General features: G+C 45.3%; 1 protein-coding gene across 1 annotated transcript; it reads left to right on the forward strand.

Moving 5' to 3' along the window:
- Positions 1–474: 474 nt before the first annotated feature.
- Positions 475–3,514, forward strand: rem1 (RAS (RAD and GEM)-like GTP-binding 1; the record flags this gene model as incomplete). The annotated part of the gene is made up of 4 exons (XM_084446367.1): positions 475–802; positions 2,301–2,383; positions 2,890–3,109; positions 3,237–3,514. The coding sequence occupies 4 exons, from the start codon at positions 475–477 to the stop codon at positions 3,512–3,514; spliced, it is 909 nt and encodes a 302-aa protein (XP_084302493.1).
- Positions 3,515–11,500: the final 7,986 nt, after the last annotated feature.

Raw genomic sequence — 11,500 nt, forward strand, 5'->3', positions numbered from 1 at the left:
GGGCTCAAACTTTGCTGTGTAGTCAGCGCTGCGCTCGTGATCTGGAAAGAAGTGGGCAAAATAGAAGATAGCTACATGGCTACTATTGTGAGTGAATTGTTGACAATTCGTTGTGTTGTTTCTGCGCTTTTAGCTTTTTGGTGTTTGTTTTTACAGCTTTGGAAATTAAATTAAATTATGATATCAATTGAATCGGGAACTCTTGTAGCTCGCGGTGAGCTATAGGCTAAATCCGATTTACTCTCGTTATTCATGGGTTTCAAATGTAGTCCTAGACCTGCCATGTTGGGGACCAACACAGGTGTTTCAAATGAATGAATTAGTTCTACTGCATAGGATTATATGCAGTAGAGCCAATCAGATAAATTGAAACACCTGTGTTGGTCCCCAATATGGCAGGTCTAGGACTACTTGAAACCCATGAATCTCTTCCCATGTGCTTTAGGGATGGATGCTTGCTGCCCTCTCCCTGAGATGACCCTCAACACCCAGAGAGAGGAGAAGGAGACTCTGCGGAGAAGGGCCAGTTCTCCTCTACCCTCCTCCCACCAGCCCGGGCCGAGGGACCAGGACCCGTCCGCCGACCCTCGCCATCCGCCTCTCGGACAGTCTGCCTCCTACCATCCCGGGGACAAGTCTCTGCACTGCCGCGCCAACTGGTCCTCTGACTCGGATGACTCGGAGAGCTCGGGAGCGGACTGCCTGTATCGCGTCGTTCTGCTCGGGGACCACGGGGTCGGGAAGTCCAGCCTGGCTAACATTTTCGCCGGCATCCAGGAGAAGGATGAACATGATCACTTAGGTGGGCTTTCTTTCACAATTTCATAATCTATATATTTTACATTTTCAAAGGTTGTTGGTGTGCCTGGCATACACCATGCATCATATCATTCATTATGATTGATATAATGAGATAAGCCATGAGGACAGCAGTTGATGATATCGACTGTCTAGTGAGGTCATTCGACAGTAGCCTATAGCCCCTGAAGACCTTGCCTAACCTGACACTGATTTATTGGCCCGTAGAGCTGTCACGTGGGGTTGACCTCGGGAGCATTGCATTGATTGGCAGCTATTGATCTGGTGGAGTATTGGAGCGTGGCACCCAGCTGTGCAGCTCAGCAGGGCAGGGCTCTCTTACAGCAGTGTTCTGCTATAGCGTACAGCCTCCAAGGTTGATAATGCTGAAATACTGAGGAGTAAATAGGCTCAACTTATATATATGTGTGTATATATATATATATATATATATATATATATATATATATATATATATATATATATATACACACACACAATCAGTGTCAGGTTAGGCAAGGTCTTCATATATATATATATATGGCTTTGTCGCTTGAATTCTGCCATCGTATCCATAACTGGAAATTATTTCAGCACTTCTCAGTCATCGGTGTTGGGCACATAATTTATTTGCGTGCATATTCCCACGCATCTTGTTTGGTTATATTCTGTCCATGAAAGTGTCGACTTGATGTAAATAAAATATTGTTGAAAATAATGTATTATTTTGGTAAATGATGTCAAAATGACATTCGTATTCCGATTTAGAGTCCACGAAAGTGTCGACTCGTAGGCTGAACACCTCGATGCAATACACACTCACAAAGTACTTCACTTTGTCGCTGTCACTGTCTCACCTCAGTCTTCACCTCGAACTTTTGGGGCACTATACGAAGTGGTGGCATACGTATATAGTGTAGGCCTATTGTAGCTGTGCAGTATACTGTAAACTGGGTGGTAGTAGTATAAATATAGACTAGTTTATGTTTATTAGGATCCCTATTAGACCATGACGTCAACTAGCAGATTGGTTATAAGTAGTAAATAGTTAGTTATACGTGAATAAAACAATATTCTGAAGTTTGTAGCCTACTGTTGCCTATTCGTTTGTTCTGGTGGGCCTGTAGCTAGAGCTGAGAGGGTCAGGGTTAGCCAGAGCTGACTGTGATTGAATGTGATGTTATTGTTTGAATGACAGCTGTTTATGTCAGGGTGAGATTGATGATGTAGCCTACTGTAGTGTTATGAACTGATGATCCACCCACAAGACTGTGTGTACTGTGTCCACAAACAACCAGGTTCCCTTTGGTTGATGGAAGATGGTTGTTTTCCTTGTTGTGTGTTATGTGGATATTGTGGCTCTCAACGGTTGTGTTGAGGTCATTTGTATGTTTGTGTGGCCGTTGTATGATCGTTGTGTCGTTTTTGTCGTGTGGTTCTTGTGCGGTGGTTGTATGGTTTCCTTGTTGTCTTGTGTGTTTGGTTGCTGTGTTTGTGTGTAGAGGACACCTATGAGAGAACTCTGACAGTGGACGGGGAGGAGACCACCCTCATCGTCATGGATACCTGGGAGATTGAGAAACAGGTGAGAACAACAAGTAGTAAACAACAACAAAGAATCATAAGTGGGTTCGGTATGGCTGAATGGGCAAGGTCTTTTATCACAGCCTACCTCCCAACATGATGGCAGCCAATACTGACTGACCAAGGCTGAACACTCTGTTGTGGTATAAATGCTTGTGTGTGTGTGTGTGTTTGTGTTTGTAGTGTTGGTGATGGTGGTATGTGTTGCGGGGTGTAAGGGCCCTAGGCACTGATCATTCTAGTATTGATCTCATTTGGCTAGTGGAGCGTTGAAGGCCTGTGTTCAACTGGCTTGATGGATGAACAAGGTTCTCCACAAGGGCACCAGGACTATCTCAGTGGCAGAAACACACAGACATACAAACACACACGCACGCGCGCGCACACACACCACCCCACCACCTCCAATACCAACACCCTCTTTACACACACACACACTCCTCACCTTTTTACACACCCACAATAACAAGCTTTTTTTTTTTACTGTGTACTTTGTGTGTGTGTCAGGAGGAGGAGGAGGAAGAGGAGGAGAAGTGGGTCCAGGATTACTGCATGCAGGTGGGCAATGCCTACGTAATTGTCTACTCCATCACGGACCGCAGCAGCTTCGAGAGCGCCTCCGAGCTCCGCATCCAGCTCCGCCGCATCCGCCAGGCCGAGAACATTCCCATCATCCTCGTAGGCAACAAGAGTGACCTGGTGCGCAGTAGGGAGGTGGCTGTAGAAGGTACACACACACACACCCAAACTTCTTCATCTGCATCTAATTCCCACACATCTATGTAGATTCACACATACACACACACACGGTCACATCTGTGACGTCCCCCTTCTGTGCCCCCCCCCCCCCCCAGAGGGCCGTGCGTGCGCGGTGATGTTCGACTGCAAGTTCATCGAGACGTCCGGCTCGCTGCACCACAACGTGAGCGAGCTGTTTGAGGGCGTGGTGCGCCAGATCCGGCTCCGCCGCGACAGCAAGGAGACGACGGAGCACCGGCGCAGCGTCTACCACCGGAAGGAGAGCATCACCAAGAAGGCGCGCCGCTTCCTGGACCGCCTGGTGGCCAAGAACAACAAGAAGATGGCGATGAAGGTCCGCTCCAAGTCCTGCCACGACCTGGCCGTGCTCTAGTCAACCCGCAAAGAGAGAGAGAGAGATGTCCATCTGCTGTCAACGTTACACCTCTGTGGTGGTCAACACTGGCCCCCCCCCCCCTCACACACACACACACACACTCTGCTCTCCAGGGGGTGTTTTTGTCTATGTGAGGAGAAGGTTCCAAGTAAACATTTCATTGTACATATGACAAATAAACTTGAACTTGAAATGCCAGACGATAGCCAGAGATGTTTACAGCTAGATGATACAAATCTATTGAGAGAGTCGGTTAGCTGAATGGGCATCTTATCAACTGTTCGCCTTACACGTGACTGGACAGATATGCTAACCTTTCTTCGTATATACATAACATAACGTAAGACATATTTCTCTTTCCCTTATTCTGTCTCTCACTTTGAAAGTGTTTTCCACAATTAATTATGGTAAGATTAATGTTTTATACAAATGTATGTAGAGAATCTAGTTTTGTTTAGCACATTTCATACACAACGGCAACACAAAGCGCTTCACCGAAAAGAACCATGTATCCCGACAACATCAGCAGAAGTCACTGACTACTTCAGGACTGAGTTGAGCACTGTGCAGTCAGTTGCTGTTGTGGAGAAACTCAGTGGACCTTCAGTTATCATGGATGTGAAGCAGAGAAGCACGGCCGGTGACCCCAACAGCCCAAATATCCCCCCAGGATACGGAGGAATGTATTTTTGGTTTGTGGGAGGTTGTACAATTCCCAAGTGGAGGCTTGGTGGCTGGAATCCCACTTGTTACAAATGACACTTTTTGTCTGTCTGCCCTACCATGATATTCCCCCAAGAGCTCCAATCAGAATGGACCCTGCTCTCTCTGATGGTCTCAACCATCGGCACAGGAAAGCACAGGATTATCTGATTGTCCTGGTGGCCCACCTGACACGCATGACACCAAACACATGTCAAGAGGTGTGAAAAGGAGATGATCTCAGAGACGTCTTAAATGTGCATCCTACTGTGTCTGGAACTACATACTGTTGCACTGGAAGCCAGGGGGTAGAAAATTCCACAGAAGTGGTTCCCGTATATACTGTCAGTCACAAGCCACATTTGTGACGTTTCTAATGCTTCCTGCTTTTTTACATTCCCTGATGGATGCGGAGAACTCCCAGAATTTCTAGCTTCTTCTGTTCCATAACTACTGTAACTTCTACTCTACTCATACTAGCTTCTACTACACTAGACTAATATTTTACTAGCCTTAGCCTCTACTGAAGTAGATCAGTAGAATTTCTACTGTACTAGCTTCTAACATAGAAGCATAGAATGAAGGTCTATTGTATTATAAACTAGCTTCTAGTTCTGGTTTGGCTTGAGTTCTAATCTGTACAGATGAATGCTCTTTCAGAGTTTGTAAATAGCCTATAGTACATACTGTACTTTCATACAGTATCAGACTTTATGCAGAAATAAAGTAATTGTAAATCTATGAAGCTTTCTGCGGTTTCAGGTTTGACTGTGTAGGAGAGAGAAACCAGACTGAGCTTTGAGCCTCCCTGTAAGATGTCGGGCCTGATGGTTGGGGAAGGATACTGTACTGCTTGTTGTTGTCATAGAGGTAGCTAGTTGATGGTGGTCATGTGAGATTCATACTTGTTGTGCACTGGTAGCTAACTGTTCCGGTCCACTAGAACAAAGTGCTGAATCATGAAGAAACAATATGGAGTGCTGCACTGGGTCAATCGTAGTAAAATCTGTAAGGTTGAAGTAAAAACATCAGGTGCTCATCAAGGATTGGGCATTTCTGAATAGAAATAGAGGCTGAAGATAATCCTAATGCACTTCTGATGTAGATTAAAAGTCCTTTATTAACTCATGGACCAACGTTTGACTCAGAGTCTTCATCGGGGTAATACAAAATGGGTGACAGATGTGTACATTTTAAATACATCAAGTGGTCAGGTAACAAGGTCACATGGCATGGTAATTGTCACCACTTAACGCGGTGAAAAGTGCTTAACAAATACAGTAGTGGAATCCTCTGGGAAAAAAAGGTTCCAGGTAGAACACTTTTGAGGTCATAATGAACCATTTGGGTTCCAAATACTTTACAGAACTGAAAAGGGTTCTCTGGAACCTTACAGACCTGAAAAGGGTTCTATCTGGAACCTCTTTCCAGAGAGTTCTTCTATAAATATATAGCATTCTTTTTTAAGTGTACTAGCTAGTGGTAGTGGTAGTCTCTGCTAGTTGTTGTGATATAGTTACAGGACGGACTAAAAAAGAGACAATAACGGCAACAGAGAGCTTACAGCACAGACAGTCCCATACTATTGCTTTAATGATGGTCCACTATATTGCAGCCTTGAAACAGGCTTTGGTATTGTGTGTGTTTAGCATGATAATAGCAGGTAGAAGAGCTGAGCCGAGGTGTCGTCTATCTGAGTGGCTCCTCTTTCTCCTCTCTGGACTCTAGCAAATAACCTGCTTGCTTTCTACAGAGCTCAGGGTTAGGTTACACAGGCAATTAGATACAGACAGACAGACAGACAGACAGACAGACAGACAGACAGACAGACAGACAGACAGACAGACAGACAGACAGACAGAGAGACTGGCTAGCAGAGAGAGACAAGCAGACATATAGAGGCAGGCAGACAGACAGGCAGTAGCATAATTGCTGAGGCACTGTGCTTAGCTTGCATCAAAGGGGTGATTCAGACATTTGAACTTGAGCTGCTGTTTGAGACAGGTTCACTTGTTGGCAGGTGCTTGGCTGTTTCACTGACGTGTGTGTGTGTGTGTGTGTGTGTGTGTGTGTGTGTGTGTGTGTGTGTGTGTGTGTGTGTGTGTGTGTGTGTGTGTGTGTGTGTGAGAGAGAGAGAGAGAGAGAGAGAGAGAGAGAGAGAGAAAGAGAGAGAGAGCATGTGTGCATGCGGGTGTGAGTGTGTTTCTGTGTGTAGGTGTGTGTGTGTGTGTGTGTGTGTGTGTGTGTTGGAGAGAGAGAGAGAGAGAGAGAGACAGCCCGTGTTGATCTCCAGCAGTAGCGACAGGCAGCGGGCCAGAGCAGCATGGAAGCCAGCCTGCAGTCCCAAGCCTGGGTCAGCTCTTTCCACTACCCCGTCACACCCAGGGAGCTGGGGAGGGAGGAGAGGGGGAGTGAGGGATGGAGGAGAGGAGGGATGGGAGGAAGCAGGGTAGGGGTGGGGGAGATGGGAGGGAGAGGTGGGGGAGGAAGCGACATGGGGGGACAGGAGGAAGGAGTGGGAGTAGAGAGGGGGAGAGGAGAGGAGAAGAGGGGAGGAAGCAGGGGCGGCTCAGAGCTCATCACATTGATTTGGTCTGGGTAATGGAAAGAATGCATTACTCCCCTCAACCCCTAAATACTCATTCCGTACACACACACACACACACACACACACACACACAGTACACAACCTCAAAGTTTGTGGAAGTATGCAAACACGCAGGCCATTCCACGTACGCACATACAACAACCTCTGACTGTTTATTCTGTCATTTTGCATCAACATTGACATCGGAGCTTAAACCAATAATTAAGATACACTATTACATCCTGTCCAATCCATCAAATAACATATAGGTTAACTAAGCATCATATCGACAGTTGTTCACTCACACCTAGAGAAACCAACATGTCTTCTGGTGACCTAACACATGTCTACTTTCATTCACTACAGACATAATGGATGTTGTTGTCCTGTTTTGTGGATTCTGGGAAACATCCTACCGGGTTAGAGAGATCAGAAACAGACGCCTCTCTCAGACTCTGGCCCTGAGAGCAGACGAGCAAACGCTGCTGCTTGACACCACAGTGAACAACAGACAGGGAGCCGAATGGAAAAAGTGAATAAGCGTGAGGGGAGTGGGGGTGGTGTGTGTGTGTTTGTGTGAGTGAGTGCCTGTGTGATTGTGTGTGTGTGTCTGTGAGTGTGTGGTGTCTGTGAGTGTGTATGTGTATGTATGCGAGTGTGTGTGTGTGTGTGTGTGTGTGTATGTCTGCGAGTGTGTGTGTGTGTGTCTGTGAGTGTTTGTGTGTGTGTCTGTGAGTGTGTGGTGTGTGTGTCTGTGAGTGTGTGTGTGTATGTCTGTGAGTGTGTGTGTGTGTGTGTGTGTGTGTGTGTGTGTGTGTGTGTGTGTGTGTGTCAGGAAGATGAACGGCTGTGGCTGTGCCGGTTGCCAGGCTGGTTCCTGTAACGTGTCAGGAATCTGCCGTCCTCCAGATGTGTGTCATGTTTATACTGGCCAACCCCCCCAAGACAACCCCCCCCCCCCCCCACTCTCTCTCCCCTGCTTTCTATAACCACTCTCTTCCTGTCTCCCTGACTCTTTTCCAACTACCCCCTCATCCTGCTCCTCTCTCTCTCCCATATCTCTCTCATCCATTCTTTTCCTCTGTACTCCTTCCTCTGTCTTTTCCTTTCTACTCTTGTCTTTCCCCCTCTACTCCACTCTCAATCTCAGATGCCTTTTTTTCAAGAGCGAATGCCGGTTTGTCCGTGCCTCCGTCGGGTTGTTGACCTGCAGTTCTATGTTGCTCCCACAAGAGGCAGTGGTCCCAAATCATCAAAAGATCTATGACACCTCAGTAAAGAGCAGTATTTTAGAGCAAAGACTAGTATTTTATATATCATCAAGATGTCTGGCTGTTGTGAATATTGCGGATATATCCGCGACATCCGCATCCGCGGGTGTGTGGGCCAATAAAAATCAACATTGTGATGAATTTCGAATGGATTGCGGGTGGATTTGTCAGTTATATTCATGCTTAATAACCTTTATTTTTATAGCACTTTTCAACAACAAAAATGACAGGCTCACACAGTCCTCAACAAGCTTGGATTTAGCTTTCTGGAGTATTTTCGCAGGATCTCGGTTGACTAAGTGGTCGAGGGTATCTGAGTGAGCTGCTGGCAGGTCTCGCACTTTCTCGCAGTTGTGGTGCACCAAGTTTGAGGTGCCAGTTTTGTGGCTTTCGTAGACATACACAGCACTTCATCCATTTTATGGCAAACCCGGTCTCAGTTTCTTCATCGGAGTTGTTAACAATCACACTGAACGATTCCAAATGGAACTTTTCCCTTCCTTCCATTTTGCGCCTTAAGCTACAGTAATTTTTACATTAGAACTGTGACCACATTCGAAAGTAGCCTATAATCTTCAAATTGTTTAAGTCAAGAAAATGTGCCTAGGCCTATATGAAAAGTGAATGAGCACAAACGGCTGGACATAATTTAAATGTAAATACAATAACTTCATGTTTGGCGGGTTGGGTGCGGGTGCGGGTCTCTAAATTTTAGAAGATAATTAGGCTACATCGGGTGGGTGGCGGGTGGATGATTGATGAGTGCACGCAGATTCGGGTGCGCTCAAACTCCATCCGCGCATCTCTAACGGGTGTACAAATCGGTGCTCTAGTAGATTCAAACTTTATTCGTTTCAAGAGGAAACCGGCCTTTTCAGAGGAACCGGAGTCGCCTGTGGCTACAAGCCATTAAAGGAGAAGTAAAGGGAAAATGCATGTTTAGCCCTGTTTTAAGGTTACTTATGATCATATACAATGGTTCAGATCAAAACGTTGACAAAACTAGCACTTTTGAGAAAGTCTGATAATTGCTCTACTACCGTTTTGGTCATACAATGGATATGGATGGGCTCAGTGAAAAATCATTCAAAAACATGTTAAACTCTCGATTTCAAACAATTATGTTTAGGTACCATAAAAGCAAGTGAACTACCTGATCGACGAAGGGATGGCGTCAAAGCAATGCAGTCATCAACTATGTTTCTTCAACAACTATGGAGTTGTAGAAACACATGTGGACCTTCATTGTGACAATATACTTGTGGACATTATGCAGTGGACAAAACAAGAACAACTTTGTGCTGTGGTACTGTGCTTGGCAGACCATGCACCATGCCAAGTTTGCCCCTGACTAGTGTTTTGGCCTGATCAAGCAGCACTATAGGGAGACCAGAGTGGACACTTTACTGACATTGCTGGGGTGGTGAGAGACAGCGCTCCTGTGAAGAAAGTCATCACCCCACAGCTTGTCGGACTTGAGGACGGCACATTGCTTGTTGAATGCTACAACTGGCACCAGCATCTGAGTAGCTATTTCAAAAAGCTCCCAAACATTAAGAGTTACCAGCACTTCAGGTAATATCATTGTCATGTATTAGCTATTCCATTTTATGGACATGGTATGGCTGTATTTTATTTGTGGCCAAAATTTAATGCACTATTTTAATGCACTCTTCTGTTCTGTTGCAGCTTTGATGCTGGGTGCCTGGTGTGGTTGAGGCCAGAGAACACAGTGATGCAACACCAGTCAGGTGTCAGCTGCTGTGCAACGCTGATGTCCAGCCCCCCCAAAGATGGTCTTCAGGTGCAAGCCCCATCCAGACTGGACAGCAGTATCTGATCATGGATAACTGTGACTGTGTCCATGATACAGGCAGTGCAATTACATAACATGTCAAGTATACTGTACAGTAGTATACAGTAGTGCAGAGTCAGTTGTCTATTGTATAGACAAGGTGTTCAATTGCTCAAGTGTTGTCAGGTGTTGATTCAAGTGATAGAGTGTACAGTAGTGCAGAGTCAGTTGTCTATTGTATAGACAAGGTGTTCAATTGCTCAAGTGTGGTCAGGTGTTGATTCAAGTGATAGAGTGTACAGTACTGGAGAGTCAGTTGTTTATTGTATAGACAAAGTGTTCAATTGCTCAAGTGTTGTCAGGTGTTGGTTCGAGTGTACAGTGGTGCAGAGTCAGTTGTCTATTGTATAGACAAGGTGCAAGGTGTCACATGTTCACTTCTGTTATGATGAGGCTCAAGACATCACTTGCCCCCTGCCAAAGAGTAGCTTGGAAGAAGCCCCCTGCCAACCAGCAGCTCAGAAGAAGAAGACTGTCCGTTTATAGTACTCTGGTTGCAGTGGCGGTTCTAGAAAGTTTTACCTGGGGTGGCAAAAGGGTGGCATAAGGTTCCAGCAGGGGGGCAGAGGTTATCTCCTCCCCAAACACATTTCAACTTCAGAGATTTTAATTTTCTCCTATCCTCAACTCTCTCTTCTTTTCCACACGTCTCAAGGGCCGCCCCTGACATCACACTAGTTTGCAGTCTGAACATGGATATCAGACATAAAGTCTAGAATTTATTCTTCATCACTCCATCTGATTCTCTCATCTCATGTGTCTCCTCTGTTTCTCCTCTCTCAATCATGTGTCTCATGTGCACATGCGCAATAGATATGTCTCAAGTCATATGTGTCTCGTGCACATGCGCAATAGTCACATAGCAAGGGTCTGCAATGTTTGTCTCTTTTTTCCCCTGCTATGTTAACTCAAAACATGTCATGCTACAAACTTTTTGCTCAACTTTTTAATTTTGATGACTGTCAAAAACTAAGAGACGCATTATTAGTAGGCGTTTTGGAACGCAGTCAAGACACTTGGCTACTGGTGTAAGCAGACTCGAGGATCACTGTTTAGTTCTAACCTCATATAGGACATAGGCCTGTATGTTTACAAGTTTGCTTATTTCTGTTTTAAAAAAACAAAATATATTGCAATATATATCGCAAAAAATTGCATTGCTTTTTTATTTTTATATTATCAGGTGGGCATTAAAGTCCAGGTCCATCTCCTATCATGCCCTATTCCCCAGACAGGAGGGAGTGGATGAGATTATGGGGTTCCCAACCTTTCTTCCCCAGAGCCCCCCACTTACACCTGATGGAATTTGCCTCCCCTCCCCCCAAATCGTTGTGAACGTCCAGTCAGTGTATGTTTGTATGTGTGCAAATTACATCAGGCGTAAGTTAGGGTAAAATGAAGTGCTTCGCCAATGTAGAAGTAATATTAATGTTGACACGATTCATAGTCTCTGATTAATTTGTTGAATTCATATGGTATTGTAGTGCCGTACATACAAGTCTTTTTGGCCCTTCATCAGATATAATCATATATTTTGTTAAAATTGCTGTGTGACATGTCAATAACAT

Source organism: Borostomias antarcticus (genome assembly GCF_949987555.1).
Source record: "Borostomias antarcticus genome assembly, chromosome: 11".
Taxonomy (NCBI): Eukaryota; Metazoa; Chordata; class Actinopteri; order Stomiiformes; family Stomiidae; genus Borostomias; species Borostomias antarcticus.